Below are 23,377 nucleotides of genomic sequence, written 5' to 3'. Positions count from 1 at the left end.
TATTTTTATTCTTATTACAAGCAGTATTAACAATATTTTTAGGGCAGAATAGTGATGTGCAAACTATCTTCAATAAATATGTTATATACACCACACAACTTTTACCGCTTGCGCTTCCTACGAATATTCACCGTTTTCATTAATCAAATAAATTTCTATGATTGTACATATAAGTATATTAAAAGAGAGTAGTAAAGCAGGTACCTACAATGTTTTAAGTAAAAACAATTTAAAAATTTGAGTCTGAAAACAAAAACACAGCATTTGATCAATGCTTCTTAAAAATTATTATTGTCTCTTTCATGAGTCTTGTATCTTAATAAATAGTACCCTTATAATTGTTAAATATGCGTATAAATATGTATGTATTTAGTTTGTGTAGTAGTATTAACAAGATCTCAATCCCATTACATTTCAGCATACTAAAGTGAGACAACTTACACAATTTTTAAATAATATAAATGATCGAGAAGCATTACTTGTTGACGGTTTTTTTGTTGTAAAAATGAGTTTTGTGTTTTCAAAAGTATAAAACTAGATAAACTTTACATGAATATTTTTAAAACTTTTTTGTTTTGCTATTTTAATGCAACATGCATTAATAAGAATGCAAAGTAAATCCTACATGATACTTCTTCATCATATTTCACAATTTCTTTCTTCAACAAAACGATGAAAAAAGAATTATTATTATTAAAACTACAAAATATACAATAAATTAAACGAAACTATATTAAACAATATTTGATGATGTTATGTTTGTAAGATAATGCTTTTTTATAGTCTCTAATTCGAGTTAAGAAAAAATTTTCCTAATTATTGTTTGAATCTAATAGTTTTGAAAAAAACTTTATTTTATGTATAAATTTATGTTATAAGAATTTATGTAATTTATCTGAGCTCTGTATAAATAAGTGAAAAATATTATCTTTCCTGCTGTATTCAATACCCAGATTAATGTATTAATGAGGAAAAGGTTATTTAAAGCGTTGTTGTGATAATAACAATAAATTCATTAGACCCTAGCGGGAATTTACAATCGTAACAAAATGGAAGAAAAAGTAAACATGTGTAATAATACGCCGTAACCCGTAAGAAAACGTAAAAAGATGTAAGGAACTATATTATTCTCATAGAATTTAGACGTTTTTTTACATTTTATTATGTTGTGTTACGTTTTCTTACATTTTCGTTACGTTTTGATATAAGTTACCACATACTATTACACTTATAATTTTTCATAATAACTACTCAACTTTTTTTCGTTCAAAGTAATTTTTATTCAAAAACGTAAGAAAATGGGTCTAAAAGTTATTAATTATAACAAAATATAAAACAGTGTAATAAACTGCAAAAAACTGTAAGCTGTTATAAAATATTACACATGACAACATTTCCTTACGTTATAGTAGAGTTTATTACAGTTGCTTTTTCACGAGATTCGAGTGCCTTTTTAGAATTATAATAGTAAACGTTACGAGTCATAAGGTAATATATTAAGTTATAGTCGACTGTAATTAAAAGTAACAAAACGTAACAAACTGTACTCAGTTAAAAATTTATAGCTATAATTATACCTATAAATTATAGCTATAATCATAGCTATAACTACTTATAAAACAGATAAAATAATGTATAAAATTTAGCTATAAATATAGCTATGAATTACAGCTGTAATCTTTTCTCAAATTTTGAATAAAAGTTAGTTTAAAATCAGATTTTTTCAACATATATCGATCAGTATAGACGGTATCATCCGCGTGATAACAGTAAAACTGAGGGCCTAAAGTATTTTTAAACAATTTTTAAAAAACTTGAAATTGTATATGATTTCTTGTTTTTTTTTCTACTTATTCAAAAATACTTAAGGCCCCCAGTTTTACTGTCATCATACGGATGATACCATCTGTACTGATCGATACATGTTGAAAAAATCTGATGTTAAACTTATTTTTATTCATTATTTGTGAAAAATTTACAGCTGTAGTTTATAGCTATATTTATAGCTGAATTTTATGCATTATTATAGCTGTTTTATAGGTAGTTATAGCTGTAAATTATAGGCATATGAATAGCTATAAATTTTTGACTGAGTAACTGCGGTACAACATCTAATCAAACCTTACATTACATCACAAAAAGTTACGGTTTGTTAAGTTTTCTCACATTATTTTTTTCCGTTGGCGCACTTTCAAATAATATAAAATTTTCCCTTGGAATGAAAAGTATATGTAAAGTATAAGTAAAATCCGTGAACGAAAAGTAGTTGTAAAATCAATTACAAGATTTATTGATAACAAACGTGTTAAAAGACACGAAACAATATAAAATTTACATTTGTAAGATGTTAATTATTAATTAGGTAACAAAGGTCCCTTACCAAAATTATATGCATAAGTTTATGCATCAAAATATGCATAAAATTATGCATAAATTTATACATAAAGTTATGCAAAAGTTTGTGCATAAGAATATGCATGAAATTCGCCCCCTATTTATGCATAAATTTGTGCATAAAATAATGCACTTAATTATGGAAAAACATATGCATAAATTTATGCATAAACACATGCATGTAGTAATGCCGAAACGTACTGGAAGTTGTTATAAATCTGTAAGATTGTTTATGTATGAATTAATAAGGATAGGTGAAAGAAATTTATAAATTGAAGTAGTGATTTTACATCTTTATTTATGTATATTATAAATATACTAACGAACTTTCTTGATTTTGATTTTTTGTTTTACTTTTAAGAATAAGTAGCTAGCTTCTAATTAATGGAATATAAACTTTTAACTATTAGCTTTTTGCTCTTAATCAGTTTCTTGTGTATTTACAAGTGGAAAAATACAAAGCTTGCCATAATAAGGCACACCAACACATTTGTTTTGTAATGCCTCCGGCTTACAAGAGACAACTATATGACTTTCTTTGACAACGCAAGAAAACGAATTAGAATTTAAGTTGCTATAACAGCATAAAATTTCATTTTGTACGATTAATTTTTTGCCTAATATTATAAATTTTTCTTCTTCAGAACTTATGCACTTTACTTTTATGAGGCCATAAATTGACATGAAACAATTATTTGTTTTACAATAACTATTGTTTCGCTTTACCAGTCGTTTGTAGTTGACTGAATGAAAGAGCGTATGGTTATAGATAAAACGATCAAAAAATAAAACTTCATCATCAATTAAATCACCCAACAAGTTCTGAATCTCATTTTTTTCTACAGCTGTAATAGCCTTGCGAATGGGTTTCCCAAATATTCTTAATGATGGTCCGTACGTTAGATAATTCTTAATTTTACATTGGTTCATTATTTTAATAAAAAGGTTTGTAACGTTATCTGAACAATTTGGATGATCAAATACAAAAGAATTGTTTTTTATAAATCTTAATCTAAAATACAGTTTGCAAATTTGCTGTTGAACGTACTGAGTTCCATGAAACAACTTTTTTATGACACCATTATAACTTTCCATCATGAAAACAGACCAAGCCCACAGCGCGCCATAATTTTTTACAAAATTACACACATGAAGTAAAATATGGACGTTAAACTTCATAAACGTTTTTCCGTACAGTTTTTCAACACCTCTAACAAAACTTTCTAATGCTTTTTCACATTTTTTAATTTCATCAGGCGTTATTTTGGTCTTGCTTAATGTACTTATACTATAAACAAAAAGAAACCAATGTTTCAAGTACTTTGAAGGCATTAAATCTTTCAAACAAGGTAAACTGTAATAAATAATTAAGTTCTTCCATTCATTAGCTTTGAATTTATCATTAATTTCTTTAGGGATTCTAGTGATTTCGCATGGAGGTTTTATATTTAAGAAACGATCGTTAAACTCTTTACTTGTAGTACCCATGTACCATGATTTTTCATTGTTCTTTGAGTCAAACCATTCCGTAAAAAACAGTTTTCCTACTCCCAATAAACAAGAATGCATGTAATCGGGTGGATATGAATGAACAGGATCCATGTATGGGAGCGTTGCAACAACGCTTTGTCCTTTGACACCTTTAACAACGCTTCCTGTTCTTAAAGCTAGTTCGACTAGCTTTTTATGCGAGTGTTTAGATCTTAACATACTTTTTTCAAACGGATGGACCCGTGCTTTACCTCTTCCCACTACTGCATGCTCTCCTGTTTGGTAGCAGTCACGAAATGCCTAAATAATAAACATAAGTTTCAGATGTACCTTATAAGGAAGTAAATTCTTGTACGAGTGTCTAGTCCACTCTGGCCAAGTGGGTATAAGACACTCGGCCATGAGTCCCCCAGACCAGGTTCAAATCCTTAAACTGAAGCTAAGATATGTTTTTTTTTTTTTTTTTTTTTTACTACGTATATTGGCCTTTCTAACTGCTTTTAAGCAGAAAAAATTTTTAATTACATGGGTTACAAATTATAATTTTTTATTTTTCAGTTGCCGAAAATCTTGCTTAATGTCGTGTAGGATATCATGTATAGACTATCGTGCAAGCAGTCTTACACGATATCCTCTAAGATTTCGTGTAGGATATCTTGCACGATATCGTGCTGAAATTTTGTTAAGGGTTTTGAATAGATTTTTAGCTATAAATATTGTTTCAACAATAGTTTTTAGTTATTTATCATGAATAATAATAAATATTGGCTTTTGAAAAAATCTATTAAAGCAGCCCCATCTGAAAAAAAATGTCAGAATTATATGTAGAATTACTTCTGTAATACTTCCAGGAAAGCCATATGGCATTACACATGGTTTTACATATGGCATTACATAAAGAGTTTTAGCTTGGTGATGCCATATATAATTTCATATGGAAAAACACATGGAATTACATATTGGAAAAAGAAAAAATTTCTATCATCTGGAAATAACTGCAAAATACCATAATAAGCTATTTGCGGTTAACAAATTGTCTTACCATCGGGATGATAACTCCAAAACAAGGGGGTTCAGCTGATTTTACTTCTATAGAAAAAAATTTAATTTTTCAATTTTTTTTTTTCATTCCTGAAATATAACTTGAATCCCCTTGTTTTGGAGTTATCATCCAGATGGCAACACTAGTAGTTCACAGTAAATGACGCATTACAGTATTCTGCAGTTATTTCTAGATGAAAAAATTTTTTTCCTTCCTCCAATTTGCAATTCTATGTGTTTTTTCAAATGGAATTACGTATGGCATCACCAAGCTAAAACCCTTTATGTAATGCCATACGTAAAACCATATGTCATACCACATGGCTTTCCTGAAGGTATTACAGAAGTAATCACACATGAAATTCCGTCTTTCTTTTTCAGATGGGGCTATATTTATATCTGTAATAAATATTGTGAAAAAATATATAACTCATAAATGACGGATGATTACAGCTATAAATTGAATTACAGCTTTAATTTTGTATTTTTATGTATGTTATTTTAAATAGATTTTTAGCTATACACATTGTTTTAACTGTATTTTACAGTTATACTTCTTACATAATTATTGGTTGTAAAAAACTCATAACAAAGCTGCATTTACACCTGTAATATGTATCACGAAAAAATACCTATAAACTATTGATAATTACAGCTATAAATTAATGGAATTACAGCTATGATTGTATATTTATATGTGTTTTATAATAGATTTTTAGCTATACACATTGTTAAAAATATATTTTATAGTTAAAGTTCTCAAATACCAATAATTATTGGCTATAAAAAACCCATTAAAATAGCTGTGTTTATACCTGTAATAAATATCGTGAAAAAATACGTATTCGCTATGCGCCTATGTCAGGTGGCGCCGTTGAGTGAGAAAAATTGTCCCTCGCTAAGATCGCCAGAATGCACGCCGCCTTATAGGAAAATTTTTTAATAGCATATATAAAAGCATTATACATGCTTACATTTGCGTAAAGCTTTAAGGATACAGGTAATCTACGGAAACGTAATATAAATGTGTAAAAGTTAACTTAACCGTATCTCAAGTTAAGACGTCATTAATGACATCTCTAATGATGTATGTAAAGATGTCATTCAAGACGTATCTAGAGACGTATCCAAAGACGTTTCTGGAGACGTTACCAAAGACATATCTAGAGACGTTATAAAAGACCTCATCTAAGACGTTACCTCCAAAGACGTCTTTAAGGACGTGTCCTTTATGAAGTATTCAAAGACGTCTTATAGTCTTTATAGACGTCTTTGGTGAGGTCTTTTGTTACATATAAATGTCTTTAGATATGTCTTTGGTTACGTCTTCAGAGACGTCTTTAATTACGTCTCTAGATACGTCTTGAATAACGTCTTTAAATACGTCACCAAAGATGTCGTTGAGACGTCTTTGGTCACGTCATTAATGACGTCTTTAGAGACGTCTTTAATGACGTCTTAACTTGGGATATGGATTCTCTAAGGCTGCAAGCCCTCGCACAAACTCTGACTCATTCGCATTTCCTCCACCATACCCATATTCCTACCCAGCTAAAAATTTGTCATAAGTTCTTACACAAGTTCTTATATAGCTTCTTATGTAATTTCTTACATATGTTCTTATGTAAATTCTCATAGAAGTTCTTTAAATAGAAAATATGACAGAACTTAAACACGATCTTACATTTGCTTATCAACCAAGAACTTACATAAGATCTTAAGTAATTTCGTATGTAAGTTTTTGTCGTTTAAATGTATTTAATTACTATCTACATACATGGTAAATTTTAAAATTTTTTCTGCATAAAAACTGTTAGAATAGCTCATATAAATTAGTAAATATCAGAAAAAAGCATCTCTTACCTCCACTAAGGGGATTTGACCCTGGTCCGGAGAATCTCCAGCCAAGTGTGTTGCCCACTTGGCCAGAGTGAATCCGATTCATGCAGGGAAAGAATTGACGTCCTCATAAGGTACTTCTAAAACTTATGTTTATTTTTTTATTTTGTGGATAACATTTACCACCTTGGTTACCTCATTGGTTTGTAAACATTTTATAAATCTACATATAAAATTGTTTTGAGTCTGATTATGCGTTTCTCGATAATAAATCTAGTAATTGATTTCACAACTAAGTACTTTTCGTCCACGGATTTTATTTGAACTTTCCTTGTATGTACTTTTTATTCTAAGAAAAAAATAATCTATTTTTAAAACTGTAATAAATTTATTGTAATTGCTACAACCAAGTTGAAGATTAACTTTTTCTCTTCGATACTTTAATGTTGGTATCGAAAACCAACAGCAAAAATAATTTCTCTTTTATTTATACATTACTCAAAAAATTATATAAATTCTTAAAATATTAGTTAATGAAATAAAGTTATTTTTAAAGTATTTGATTTAAATAAAAAGTGGGAAAACGTTCCTTAACTAGTATCAGAGATGGTAAAAAGCAATAACTTGAGGACTTACTAACATCGATGTTAGTATTAGATGTACCTTATGAGGACGTCAATTCTTTCCCACGTACCGAATCCACTCTGGCCAAATGGGGCAAGTGGGTAAGACACTTGACTAGAGAGTCTCTGGACCAGGTTCAAATCTCCTGAGGGTAGGTAAGAAATGCTTTTTTTTGCATTAACTAATTTATATTAGCAATTCCAACAGCTTTCATGCAAAAAAAATTTTTTAATTTACCATGTATGTATCTAGATAGATAGTAATTAAATATGTTGAAAGACTGATACACAAACTTTTATAAAAACCTACATGAGAAATTACATAAGATCTTATGTAAGTTCTTGGTTGAAAAGCAAATGCAAGTTCGTGTACAAGTTCTCTTAAACGAACTTATATGAGAACTTACATAAGATATCATATAAGAAATTACATGAGAAATTACGCAAGAAGTTAAGTAAGACCTTATGACAAATTTTCAGCTGGGGAGAACCTGCACGCAGGTTGACTCAGCTTCGCACCCAGCCTATCCGGGTCAACAAGGTGCGGCCCGCACCACAAAGCAATCACGCAAGCTTGCAAGCTCATGCATAGTCCTTAGGACCCATACGATCTACTGAGCTAACATGCGAGATCCACATCACCGGACCTGGAGAACAGTGTTCATATTGTCAGTAGAATTCCATCGTCATGGGTTTGGAGATAAAGTTAGCAACTTTAACTCCACGCTTTTTTACAAAAAGCGTGGAGTGAGTAGAGTCGCGTTGTAAGGTTTCTACGCATTTTGTGAGAGTTGCCAACTTTGTCTCCAAACCTATGACGATGGAATTCTACTGACAATACAAACACTGCCGGAGAAGCGTATAAAAGGGACGGACACCAGGAGGCAGGCAGATAGCCGAACTTTGAGGCCAGACTCAGTGTTGGATTAGGCTGATTCAATATCGGAACTTCTTCCCTAGACCGTATATATAGCTATACCATCTAGGGAGAATGTTCCGCCGAGCAGACAGCAGTGAAAGGGCATCATCAAAGACGCGCTAAAAATTGAAAATTGTTATATTAATAAAACAATTGCCTATCACCCAATGACCCGGGTGCTTACTGGCCAGTTAATTAAATAATAAAATATTAATTATTAACACAAGCGCTTATCACCCAATGACCCTGGGCGCTTACTGGTCGTTTTATTAAATGATATATATTATTAATTAATAGCACAAGCGCCTATTACCCTGGGCACTAACTGGCCTCTCTATGAAATACTACAATGTTAAATAATAACACAAGGGCCTATCACCCGATGACTTGGGGCGCTTACTGGCCGCTCTATTAAATAACAAAACGTTAAATAATAACGCAAGCGCCGATCGTCTGATAACCTAGGGTGCTGCTAGTGTTTGATTAACATTTTATTATTCAATAAAGCGGCCAGTAAGCCCCCCGGGTCATCGAATGACAGGCGCTCGTGCTATTAATTAATAATATATTGTTGAATAAAGCGATTAGTAAGCGCCCCGGGTCATCGAGTGATAGGCCCTTATGTTATTATTAACATTTGATTATTTTACAGAAAGGCCACTAAGCGCCCGAGTCATTGGGTGATAGGCACTTGTGTTATTAATATTGCAATTTTTAATGTCCGCGCGTTGTGGGTACCGTCTTTGGCAATGCCTCTTCACTGCTGTCTGCTCGGCGGAACATTCTTCCTAGATCGTATAGCTATATATATGATCTAGGGAAAAAGTTCCGATATTGAATTCGCCTTACCCTTAGAGCATCTATACCTGAAGGGAGCATACAATGCTTCGGTCGCAAGACTAGCAAAGAGGTCAAAGAGAGAGAGGGCCTGTGATGCAGAATATGCTTTCTCTCTCTTACACTCCGATGATTGGTTAGCCTCCTTCCGTGTACATAGTTATAGTCGTCTCTAAGAGTGGAGCTGGTAGGAGAAGAGAGCATATATATAGCTATACCTCGATATCCCTCTACCTCTTTAGCCAATATATGTATAACTCAAGCTATGGTGAGATACAATTTATATATTACATCTATTGTAGGCCTACAAGTCAATGATGATAGCTGAGTGTGCTGCATGCACCGGACGGTGTTCTTTTTGCAGCTGTAGACCTGGATCGAGTCCCGACTGGGAATTTTTTTTTTTTTTTTTTTTTTTTTTTTTTTTTTTTTTTTTTTTTATGTCACAGTGTACATTTTCATTGTAAATTTATGCAGATACAGTTAGAACATTATAAAATAAAATAAAATTCCAAGTGAGGAAAATGTATAAGTACAGATGTGCTACTTTAATTGCTACAATTTTTTAGCAGCAAAATTTTTTTGTTTTTCGTACTGATGAATCCTAATGCGTAGGTACGCAGTAATAATTTGTTTAAGTAATGGTAGTCCATGTTTGAATGGATCATTTGTATGATTGATCGGAAAAATATCGTCAGGGACATTCTTCTCTACAATTTTAACGATTTCTGTGTATATATTTTTTTTTCCTTTGTAAAACATTCTATTTACTTTTTCAACAAAAACTGTTATAACATTCAGTGATGGCAAAATCAGACGACCTCTATTTTTTATTTCTGTCGAAGCTGAATGACTAGGTTCTAAAGTGAGTGTCACAGGACATTGGTAACATTTTGTTTTGTTTTAATATTGATCAAATAACGAAATCAGCAGAGTGACCCACGACATTGTCAATGTATTTTTTTCTTGTTCCTTTACCATGGAAACTCCTTTAGCTCTAACTAAACTAAATATGTTTAAATAAATCTACAGAGGTCGATGGCGCAGTGTAATGGGGGATTATATTTGGCCAATATTGGCATCCTAATTAACCTATAAAGGACAGGGTTAGTAAAATAAAGAGGGATTTGAAAATAACGTATAATAATTAATGTAGGCGATGCATATAAGTCTAATTCGTAATGACATTCATGAGCATCATTTATTTGCAAATCACCCTCATTATTAAATATTTCCACTTCATTGATTATTCCACGCTTTGAAATTCTATATACTCATTGCTCTCCAAAAAGTGCAACGACATTTTTAAAAAATGACATTCATTTTAGCCGACGGCAGATTACGTTGTGACGTCATCAGAGCCAAGCTCAAATTCAAAATCGGCCGACGTGCTTCAAATTCAATGAGTAAAAAAAATATGTTGTATCTTCGTCATTTCTTTACCGATTTTCACGTTTTTTTTTTAAATCTAGGGTAGCGCGTGATTTTAATAACAACTGGCTAGGTTATTTTCAATAATTGTTTACTCAAATTGTTATGAATAAATTTTTTAATAAATTTTTCAAAAAAGGCTCAGTCGTTTGTACGGGCTCCAATCCATTTTTGCACACTTGCCAACTAAAGCCTGTTGCATTTAACGATGTATTACCTAACCATATCTGCAGTTGATAATAGACACGCAAAATGTGTCGATTGGCTGTTTTTTTTACAACTACAAAACTATTTTTACAACAAATTTGAGAAGTGAGGTTGAAATCTTTATTTTACAAAAAAAATACTGAAAATTTTAAAAAAATTTTGAAAAATTTATTAACAAATTTATTCATAACAATTTGAGTAAACAATTATTGAAAATACCCTAGTCAGTTATTATTAAAATCGCGCGCTACCCTAGATTTAAAAAAAAAAAAACGTGAAAATCGGTAAAGAAATGATGAAGATACAACATTTTTTTTTTACTCATTGAATTTGAAGCACGTCGGGTCGGCCGATTTTGAATTTGAGCTTGGCTCTGATGACGTCACAACGTAATCTGCCGTCGGCTAAAATGAATGTCATCTTTTAAAAATGTCGTTGCACTTTTTGGAGAGCAGTTTGAACGCAGCTGAGGTTTTGATAATAAAATATAAGTATAGAACTAGCTTCATAAAAAATTTGAAGCGTTAATGTTCATAAATGAACAAATGGTGAATTAATTAAAAAAAAAAATATCTCGGCTTCTGCAGCTCGTACACCGTTCTTTTTGGTTTTAAAATTTGTAGAAAAATGAGAGCTACTCATTGTTGAGATTTCATGACGATCGAAGTTGTTGGCCTCGAGATATTAACAAAAAACGTCACTCCGAAAATGGACCATTTTTCGAGGGCCATTTTAGAGGTCTTAATAGTTAAAAATTACAATGCCCAAAGCAGCATCGTAAAATTTATGTCTCAACGAAAAAAATTAGCCCCGGAAAAATTGTTTTTGCCGACGGAAAAAGGCTCTAATTGCATTAAACATTTTACGCAATATTAATAAACAAAAGCAATTCCTCGTCAACAAATGAATATTTTTTTACAAAAATTTTATGGCGTATAGAGGATCATAAAAGGCATATTCTCTAAAAGTTTCTAGCACTTAAGAGCTTTTCTATTGAAATGAAAAATAAATTTAATTTTTGGAAATTTCGACACTAAATTGCAATTATTTTAATAAACAATTGATGAAATTTTATTCAACCGGCGATAAATTAACTGGATTTCTACAACTTACACACTGAATGTGGTCCGATACTTGCGCTTAACATATCATAGGAGTAAATTACAAAAAACTCTGTTTTCTTCGATTTTTGCATACAATAACGTCATTTTTTCATTGTGAGACACTTCCTATATGGGATCAAATTCAGGACGATGTTCCTGAAACATTAACGAACATGTTCGTCTGTGCCAATATCTGTGTGTAATTAAGTCCACGTGTTTTCTAATTCCTCTGGCCTATATATATACCTCTTTGCTCTCGAATCTCTCGATGCGTACAAGGAAAAGCTAGGGATACGATAACTTTTTTGTCCCCAGTTAGCGCCCACACAGAGCCCCATTACAAAATTACAATCCTAGCTTGGTCTTGGTACCACCTCAGCAACTCACATAGGCATAGGCCCCAGCTAACTAGCCATTTGCGTCAAGATTAGAATGCATCTTGTACCCGAAAATCGACCTTCAAAAAAATAGACTCCCTACCCGATCTTATCTACAATACTGATCTAAGATAATAGATGATTCATTGTAGATAACATTATAGATAAGAATACAATATCTATGTTTTTGGAGGTCAATTTTTAGGTACAAAATGCATTCTAATCTTGCCGCAAATGGAACTATCAGTGACAACTTTTTATTTTCTATCTTTTGGTGAAAATTGCGGCTGGTTAATAAAAGAGTCAATACGGCACTACTATAATTACCACACAACTCTTCACCACTATGAAATATGTCCGAAGTATATCGGATCTCTACGAATCATAAGTTTCTTTTATTTTGGTGAGAGTGGCGGCTGGTAAATTTGGACCACCCTTCGGCCTCAGCTCTTGGTTTACAACTTTCCGATCGGGCGGGTAACGAACCCACCTGAACAACTCTGGAGCTGTTTACATAGACATTTTTTGCTTAATTCAATGTGAACGTTCATATTGAAAAGGAGGTTCCACTGTTCCGCTAAACTCAAATTGAGTAAACAGACTGAACAGACCCATGCTGTGTTCTCTATCAGTCAACGTAGTTGCAACCATAGGCTTTGTTGCCTGATGGAAAAAGATGTATAGGTCTGTTCAGTCTGTTCACTCAATTTGAGTTTAGCGGAACAGTGGAACCCCCTTTTCAATATGAACGTTCACATTGAATTAAGCAAAAAATGTCTATGTGAACAGCTCCTCTATCTGTTCGACAAAGAACGTCACCAACAACTTCGTGCTCCACGCTCTACGCCCAAGGATCAGGTCATAACACGGAACACGGGTAATAATGGGTAGGGCCCAATCACTCTGGATAATATTGGAAGATGGTGTGTGCTTTCTACATCCATGCGCTTCATGGCTGTAAGGCTGGTAATAACAACTTTCACATGGTAAAGCAAATAAAGTTTGTGATACTACTGACTTGGACGTCGCGTGGTTACCAAAATGAAGGTAGTAATCTTTTAAAATCTTTCAAATCTTAGTTATTTATTGTAATTATAAAATATGTTTTTAATCCTTACGTTAAATAGTGTTGTTTTATATAATTATTTATCTCAAAGTTATGTTATAACCGTAACGACGATGATGAAAACTGCCTTCGCGAACCCGATAAATTGTGAACATGTGTATTTCAGTATCAACATTTTCTGTAGTTAGTAACTGCTCCGATTATTTTATCTCTTCCTTGTATTAACTATGAAACCGTTTGTCGGCTGTTGCTGAGATGTGTTAATTTAACACCCATGAGGGGTCTAAGAATGTCATGTAATGTCACAATCTTCAGAGTAATCGTTATGTGTACTTGAAATGCAGAGAACATTTTATGTTGACTGTTTCCAGATAGTATGAACCAGTTCAATCCATTAATTAGTACGTGACACAGAACGATACTGAGTCTAACCATCAAACTGTAACTGCTCAACGTCTAATATATAATTCTACATCTTATCCCCCAAAACTCGCTCTTGTACCCTCAAATTGTCCCAGCACTTGTCCCAGTTTTGTAGGTACATGTAGAATTTTGTAATTAATAATCGAGTGGATAGTACTTAGGAGGTAATTTAGTTTCATCTTTGCAGTGTACTAAGTTAGTGGTGAGATACATCACGTTTAGTCCAAAAAAATATCTTTTTGAAGAAAAAAAAAGTCCTGTATTTAATAGTTTAATGATTCGTTGAAATTGCTATGTAATTCTAATGTATTTTGAACGTTCACTGCCATCAACACATGGATACTTGAATTTTAATTACAATTCTAATAACTTTTCTCAAAAAAATTTTTTATGGCATTATTGTGTGTTGATGGTCATCTGTTCTTTTCCAAAATATGGCAATCATTCGTTTAAAATTAACTCTAAATAACAAAATGTCAAGATTTGAATGTGTTGGATGGAACACAGTGTAGCTGAATACCTCATAACATGTATCTAATGAACAAAAATTTTCCGAAATCTTGAAACTTTGTTTTGCTATTGCCTTTGATATAAAAGCTTGATTTTTAGAACCTATTATTGCTACCACTAATGATAATTAAAAATTTCTGCAATCTACAAATTCATTTCAGCTCAACGTTTCCTACCCGGCTACGGGATGTCAAAAGCTTATTGAAGTAGCTGATGAACACAAATTAAGAATTTTCTATGAAAAACGAATGGGTGCAGAAGTAGAAGCTGACTTGCTGGGAGATGAATGGAAAGGTTATGTAGTTCGTATTGCCGGAGGAAACGACAAGCAAGGGTTTCCCATGAAGCAAGGCGTTTTGACAAACGGTAAGTAGGCTGAAAAAAAATTTTTTTTTCTGATTATCAACGCTGTAAAGGCAGGGAACGAAAGTTGAAAATATGTATCATCAGGTGACTGTCAATTTGTGATTGTTCAGACGATTTTTTTTCCTATTATGAGTAACTGACACATTCAATTTTTCTAGTAATAGTATCAATTAAGTTTATGATTTCATTCAATTTAATATTTTCTGTAAAGTGTCCAAATAACTCACAAGTTTTGTATATCTATTAAATATGATCAATCCTTAAATAATTTATGTAACATCTTACACTTTTACAATTCTTGAGTAGCTCTCGAGGGAAGTGAATCACTGTCTTGTAAGTTTTTTTTGGAAACTGTTTATTTTAGTAAAGTAATTTGCTGCATCATACATCATTAGAGAGACCAAGTCATATTCAACAAAAATAAATACACTTTAAGCCAGGAGTGAATTCGGTGAATTAGTCTTTATATTTATTAAATTTGTATTTTGTATTCACTCCTACATAATTATCTAGTAGAAAGTAGAACAAAATCGTAGAAGCCGCAGATGAAAGTTGAATTATTCATTCTGAAGATTAAGTGTCTTGTCTAATTTGCTTCTACTATGATAAAAGGAGTAAAGTAAGCCTAACACATGCTAAATGGAATAATAATCAATTCTCACCATTTTTAAACATTTTTGGTATTGCACGTATCTCTTGAAATGTTCAAAATAAAACCAATAATACAATTAAAAAATTTCGTTTTTAAAATGAGTTATATTTTGGCTTGTATTTCTGTCAACCAGACCCGTCTTATATTATTTAATGGTAATAATACAAGTCTACATTTTTTATTTGGCCTAATTTTTCAAATTTCTACACATGTCAGAATACTTTTTAACACTTGAAAAAATATTAGTGTTTTTTCGTATACTTTTTGTTAACAACTAAACTTGCTTTGTTGCAGGTCGTGTTCGATTATTATTATCAAAAGGGCACTCGTGTTACAGACCACGTCGTGATGGAGAACGTAAACGAAAATCTGTTCGTGGTTGCATCGTAGATGCTAATTTGTCAGTTTTGGCTCTTGTAATCGTTAAAAAGGGAGAACAAGTAAGTTTAGGTTCAACGTTTAATAAATATCAAAACTTATACAGATATTTAAATGTATATAATATAATTAACATAAAATAATATTTAAGTCTGCCAACTGGTCAACAATTTTTAACCATTAAATTTTTTCAAAGAGTTAGTCATGTACATGTTCTTGTAAAAACCGTTGTCTACGAATAGAAAAGAAAATTCATTTGGATTTGTATGAGATAAATATTCTACTTAACATAGTACAACATTTTTCTGGGTCGGTTTGAATGAGTTAAGACCTTAAATTTTGTGTACATTCTTAAATTATAAATATTTCTCAAGTAACACTTTAGTTGAAGATGTATATTCGTGCAGTACTCTGTGTTCACTCATTTACAAACTTTTTATCTCTTCTCTGGTTACGAAAAATTCATTATTCTTATACAGAATATCACAGTTGAATGGGGAAAGATCTTTTGACCAATCAGGTGTTGGCTTTATTTATTTACACGACAAAAAATGTAGTTGATTACATTTCAATGTTTTGCTTACATCTCCTATTTTACTATACCTAGAAAAGTTTAAAGACTATTCAACTTTTTTCTATCAATATTATGTGAAGTAGAATATATTAGGAACTGATTATTAGTCACTTATCATGCGTCAATGGCAAAAAAGTGCAAAAAAAATTTTGCACACCCAAAAACTGTAAGAACACTTGTAAAAAAGATTTCCTTTTAAGTCATTATTATACTACTAAGTGAAGAATAATACAAATCATTCCGACATTTGATTTTTCACATTTCGCTTTATGTTCTCATTCAATCTTGCTTAGTTTAAGCTTGATTTATTCTTTAAAGCGTCAAGAATATGCGGTTATTGTTTTTACTATTTTTTTCTTCTTCTCTCTTTGATAAAATAGCTAGTCGTCAGATAAAGGATATAAAATTATACAAAGTAATTTTATTGATAAGATAGCTAAGAAACTCCGATATTACTTTGTTGGATCAATAGTTATTTGTAGATTTTCAGCATTAGTAATTGGATGTTTATAAATTAATTTTTCAGAATGAAACTAGAATGAATTATTCCAATCGTTACTGGTGATCTATCCACATTTCGTCTTGATAACAGTATTGTATTCAATAAAAATAATAACTATTTAAAAACACAAACAAAAAAATCAGAACAAAGTAAGGAACAAAGAACAAAAGTAAAAGGTAAGCATGTTTCCTGTGCTTACAATTACTAATACACATATTAAATTTATTATTATCAAAGCTGATAGTTATTTATTTAAAAAAAAGTGTCGTCATAAATGTATCTATGGAGTTGTCGGCCAAAGTCATAAAATCAATAGGAAACCGACATGTTTTCTTTGTTACAATTTTATCGTAGAAAACTTATTAGTAATTAACTATTATATTTGATTAAAAACACTTACCCACTTTTTTTAAATTTTCATTAGAAACACTTAACTGTGTTTTTTTTGTGAAGTTACAAATATCTAAATTTATTCGCTATGCGCCTATTTCAGGTGGCCCCATTGAGTGAGAGAAATTGTCCCTCGCTAATGTCGCCAGAATGCATGGAGTCTTATAGGAAGATTTTTTAATAAATCAAAAAGAAGGTCATTAAGAGTGAATTGACCAAATGAATCAGTGATTTGAGTGTGTTTTATGTTAGTGTACAGTAATAAATTTTGTTTGGTGTTGCCATGTGTACTACAAGATTGGAAAAAATGAAAATATGGATTGTGACTATGAGAACACAGCATATTTGAGTGCATGTACATACTTACACTTGTGTAAAGCTAAAAAAACACAAGTAATCCATGGAAACGTAGTATAAATGTGTAAAAGTTAATCTAACCTGTCATTGGCATTAATTTTTATTGAACACTGTGTTGTGAGAAATAGATAAATGTAAGCAGTACTTGTGTTTCTCAAGCTCCATATACAAGTGCAAGCATGTGCATACACCTATATATGTGGTGTTAGCACAGTCGCAATCCATGTTTTTATTTTTTCCAATTTTGTAGTACACATGACAACACCAACCAAAACTGAATACTGTACATTAACATAATACACACTTAAACCACTGATTCATTTGGTCAATCCATTCTTAATAAACTTTTTATTAACTTATTAAATAGTTTTCCTATAAGGCTCCATGCATTCTGGCGATTTTAGCGAGGGACAATTTCTCTCACTCAACGGCGCCACCTGACATAGGTACATAGCGAATGAACATCAAGTAAAAAATACAAGTATTGCAAATGTTCTTTACATCAACACAAATTTAAAAATGCAAACAATAGTCAGGTGAAATAAGTTGATTCGTGGCATGAAAAAAAACATGAAATCGTGAACTTGATTATAAATTTTTTTTTGTTGGATAACAATATAAATAACATATTACGTTTGAACGCTGATCCCAATAGGGCAAGATGATTAAAATGGTTTCAAAAATTTCAAAAATCGTCAAAGTCACGTTTTTGAGATTTATGAAAAAAACGATGCATTTAAAAAATAAAGTGTTAAATAGGAATAAATGCGCATTAAAAATACGATTTAAACCATTTTTTTTAGCTGTGATCGGCCCAGTAATTTTTTAGTAAGTTGCAAAAAACCGCTTTTTTTGGCCATTTTTTCAGAAGTCCATAACTTCTGTTCTATTAAAAATGAAGACTTTAAATTTTGACAAAATATGTTTTATAAGCCATAATTATCCATACAACATTTTAGCAAAATCAATGTTATACTTTTCGAGAAACTTTTAAAAAACTGAAGAAAGGTACTTACAAAAACGGCCATAAAAAAGTTTTGGGCCAACGTAGACCAATTTTTCAAACGTGCTTTTGTCAATTGACACTTGCTTTACAACATCCTGCAATGCCGTACCATAAGGTAAAAGCACCAGTACGTGAACACTTCCTAAAATTGCACCAGTAGATTGAACAGCTTGAATAAACTATTTTCAATTTAAGTGGATATAAAAAAAATGTTTCTGATCACCTTCGATCGTTTTTTAGATAAAATAAAATTTACATTTCAGTAAGTCTTCATACTCAAAGAAAAAAAAATTATTTATTTGTGCAACTTGTATGAGGTGGCTTGTGAAACTGTTCAGGTACTTGTACCATTAGGTTTTACCTATGCCCAGTACTCGAACATATAAAAACGATTGAAATCACTGTTAATCAATAATAATAGTATGTCAAGCCAGTCGTTATAGTTTTCATAATATGTTACCAATGAAATTAAAAAGAAATTTTTCGATTTGGTTATTTGCAATACATAATAAAAATAGAAATCAGTACAAGGCAGCTAACGTAACCTCTCTCCCATTTAATTAACATGGGATGTTCAAATACTCGGTCAAAAATACGTATCGGTACCAATACCTGAACACGCTGCTCATCTACTGGGTCATTGGAAAAAAAACTTAAAAATTAATTTATTAATTCTACACATGACCTATAAATTTTTTTTTTTTTTTTTTTTTTGGAAAAAATATTAACTTACTGGCGCAATGACCGTTTTGTTGTTATGCAAATCAGAAATTCAATAAAAATGAGAAAACAAAGACTTATTGGAAAAAGTGTTCACGTACTGGTGCTTTTACCTTAATACGCAGCTAAAGTGAGAAAAAAAGTGATGTTAAAAAGGGAACTTTCGTGGTCCGGTGGTGGGGGGCTGCCGAGCTCGCATTGCGGTTAAGTATAGCTAAAAATCCACAAAATTTTGACTATTTTTTTTGGTGTATATGTTTGCACATTTATGTTAAGGCCCCCAAATGCCATTTGAAAAATTACTTTTTTAATGACCAATAAATCGCGTTAGATCAACGTTGTAAAAAGTAACCTTTACATACTTTTACATAATATTACAGACTTACTAGAAGTGATAAGAAAAAAAAAATCGCCACTAATAATTATTCTTCGTTAATTTCGATTGATTTCGAACTTCCTAATCTGCTGGATTTTAAAAGTAATGTCTTATCAATGTTATTTGATTGCATGTGACACATACACAATTGTAAGTATGTGTATTACTATAATCATTGCCTTTGTCGCTTTGAAACGGTTTTTTGCAATTTACTAACAAACTACTGGACCAATCGGAGCTCATAAAAACTCCAAAGAGCGCAAAAGAGCCCAAAAAAGCTCGAAAGAGCTTAAAAGAGTTCAAAAAATGAATTTTTTTGAGCTCTGATCGGTCCAGTAGTTGTTTAGTAAATTTCAAAAAACACTATAATTTTCTCCATATATCGCAAGAAAGTGACTTGGACAATTTTAGCTATTTTTTAAAACCATTTTCACCATCTTGCCACATTGGGATCAGCGTTCAAACTTAAATATGTTTTTTATATTGTTATTATCTAACAAAGGAAAATTTTAAAAGTTAAGTTCGCAATTTTATGTGAGGGATTTGCTAATTTTACCCGACACTATCTACCATTTTATTACAAAAATTCAACTATGTTTTTTTTGTGAAGTTACAAATATGTATAAGTACAAGTATTGCAAATGTTCTTTGTATTAACACAAATTAAAAAGTGCAGACAATTCAGAGAGCAAAAAAAAAAAAACGCCAAAATATGTAATATTTATTCCAAAATAACAATTAGTGACTTTTCAAGTTACATCCATATAAATATTAGGGAAGTATTTCTGTATTATAAAAAATAATAGAGATATGAGAAAGAGTACCGAACTTTTCGTCTCTCTCAGGTTGTGTTCTGTTTACTCTATGGATCATTTATTAATTTCAGCATCCTATTATAAGTTTTGACGCTATAGCTACAGAACTTGATAAATTTAAATTAAGTTTTTTCATCAACATTAATATTCGTAGTTTTTAATAGTATAGATAGCTTGGAAAAGTCACTGACACTTAGTTTAGAGAAAAATATATCTTTTGGTGTTTATATTTTGTCTTATTTAGTTCTCTAATATGTTTGCAGTTTTTAATTTGCGTTGATAGAAAGAACATTTGTAATATTTGTACTTTTCACTTGATCTTTATAAATTTACATATTTGTTACTTCATTAAAAAAAATATGTTGAGTGTTTGTAATGAAATGATCAAATATATTATTAGTCGTGTACGACAAAATTGTAGTGAATAAAACATGTTATTTTTTTTATTGATTTCTTTATTTCATTAATTTTTGCGAAAATTTCATGAATAACACTTTTTTTTCTTGATTTTATCACTCGAACTTTGTAATCATTTTATTTGTACTTCATTACTTCAATAAAAATAAAAGCAGTTGAGGATTTGTAATAGAGTAAAATAGTTAATTATAATTATTTATTTACGATAAAATTGTAACAAATAAAACATGTCGGTTTCCTATTGATTTCATGATTTGTCAACTTTGTCACGTATAAATATGTGTTAGTAATTATTAGCACAGGTAAAATGCTTACTTTTTTTTTGATTTCACTAAGTACTTTTTTTGGAAATTTAAAAAAGTTATCAAAGTTACTTCTGATTTTTATTGTTATTTTCTGTTTTATTAATTTATATTGAGGTCAGTAAGCTCCCCAGGTCATCCAGTGATAAGGGCTTGTGTTTATTAATCAATGTTATATTAGTTAAGAAAATTATCAGTTAGCGCCCCAGGTTACTTGGTGATATTTCCTTGTGTTAATAGTAAATGTTATTATAGTGAATAAAGTTGCCAGTAAGCGCCCCGAGTTGTCCCATGATAGCTACTTGTGTCATTGTTTACTTTCTGTTAATTTTTAAAATTAGACCAGGCTTAATCAGTGATGAACCGGAAAACATTATTCACACCCAATTTTTTTTGTGTTTTTTTGTTCAAAATGTAGTACTGTACGTAAAAGTTAATTTTAATTAATAACACAAATGTACTTGGTAAAATTTACAATGACGTGAATCAGTGATCTTACGCTTAAACAGCTATGCAACAAATGTGAATAATAGTACTTACTGTACTTCTTTCTGTATGATTACGTATGCAAACAAACGTTAATCCTATGTCATCTTGAGCTCAGAGGTAGCATTCTATAAATGCGACATCTTGTCTATTGCTCGAGGACTCGTCGTCATCATTTAAGGTGGCTCCTCACTAAATCTAAACACTGGAGTATTAAATGATATTTTAAAGGATGATTCTTGAAGGTGCAAGGAGTCTTTTCCCAAAATTTTAGACCTCGTCACCACCAAAATTGTTAAAAAAAACTAACTGGAAAATAGACTCTATAACATAGCCTCTTATGGAGGATCGTCAAATTGGTGGCGCAGGTTGTATGATATCTCAGCAAAGATACTGTAGTTCTTAATAGAAAACTATGTAGCAGATAGAACAAATCAGAATCTTTCCAACGACATTCAGGTACTTGGACATTACCATGGGTTTTATAGGATATTTTGTGAAAATAGTAGATAACTGTGCAAGTCACGGAACAGATAAAAAGTATGGGGCGTCTGCTACACCGAAGAGCGGTAGCCCGCGTAGTTTGAATTGGTCAGAAAGTTGTACGTAAAATGAATAGGAGTTGTGGGGAATCGTAATTATAATAAAAATAAATGAGACGCTGAACTAAGAAAATAATTTAATGCGGGGCTGACTTATGTACTTTTTTGACTAATAGATAAAATTGATAGAATATATCACGATAAAGTTAGGACACGGTTGTATTTACTCGTGACTAATAAATAACTTGTAGATTTTTTCTAAAGTTTTTTTGTCCTTGGTCACCCGTGGCTTATTATTAACATTTTCAGAGAGTAAAATGCGAAGACCCTCTTTACCGTTTGTACTGAATGCTTCTTGTACAACGGTATTAGTAATACCAGTTTCTGCCATTTTGTTTATTATTCTTAGTTTTGTTTATTATTATCAGTGTCGCCAAGTTTCTTATGTGTCTGCGCATCGTCTGCTCATGCAACGAAAAATAGATTCTCAACTTACATCAATTTTTATTGAGAACTACTGGTCCCGGAGATCGTCCTTAATCACATACTAGCCAGGCAAAGTTAGTCAGCTCATCAGACATGCCGTTATACATATGTATAGTCCATACGTGCTGTTTACCTGAATAGCCCCATGATTCTTGTTTTCTTGTTCTTCTGCCGATTTAGTTTCTCTTGAATAATTTTTTTCCAATAAACTATTCCAGTGTCGTGTAAGAAGTACCAATTCCATAAACTACCACATGAAAATAAGATTGTAGTTAAATAAAATAGAACCGTTCCCATAAGATCCAATGCTTTCATGCTGGAAAAATTGGTACTGAGCTCCGGCATTGGCGGTGCCACCTGAGATATACTTGTAGTCGATAGGCCCTCATATAATATTTTGGAGAAATCGAATTGATAAATTCGCGAACCTGTAGAATTAAGGGTAAATGTAAGTACTGCTGCCGCTGCTGGTTATTACTGCCACTTAACGTAAATACAATTCTAGATAATTTTGCTTGTAATGCTAGCAGTTAAAAAAAAACCACAATTTATTAAAGTTCTTATTTGTGTCATGTAACTAAATATATGCATAAAAATTCACTAGGAAACAATCAAACGTAAAAATTTTTCAACGTTATAAAATTCTGGCCATACGATTCTATTTTTTTCGCTTTTAAGTAACGACGAAAACACGTTATTCCAAGAGTATATTTATGAATATCACAACAAATAAACTTTTTCTAATAG

General features: G+C 31.4%; 1 protein-coding gene across 1 annotated transcript in view; it reads left to right on the top strand.

The window, feature by feature from the left end:
* The first annotated feature begins 13,118 nt into the window (after positions 1-13,118).
* RpS6 (ribosomal protein S6) overlaps positions 13,119-23,377 on the top strand; it is an 83,104-nt gene continuing 72,845 nt past the window's right edge. Inside the window, exons 1-3 of the mRNA XM_014363302.2 lie at positions 13,119-13,309; positions 14,423-14,627; positions 15,574-15,719. Coding sequence (XP_014218788.2) covers positions 13,304-13,309; positions 14,423-14,627; positions 15,574-15,719 — 357 coding nt within the window. The 5' untranslated portion in view covers positions 13,119-13,303. The remainder of the gene's footprint in view (positions 13,310-14,422; positions 14,628-15,573; positions 15,720-23,377) is intronic.

The sequence above is a fragment of the Copidosoma floridanum genome, unplaced genomic scaffold (genome assembly GCF_036245765.1).
Source record: "Copidosoma floridanum isolate Cflo_tuat_1 unplaced genomic scaffold, Cflo_Japanese_pri ptg000002l, whole genome shotgun sequence".
NCBI lineage: Eukaryota > Metazoa > Arthropoda > Insecta > Hymenoptera > Encyrtidae > Copidosoma > Copidosoma floridanum.
The sequence above is the reverse complement of the archived record's forward strand: the minus strand, read 5'-3'. Positions and strand labels throughout refer to the sequence as shown.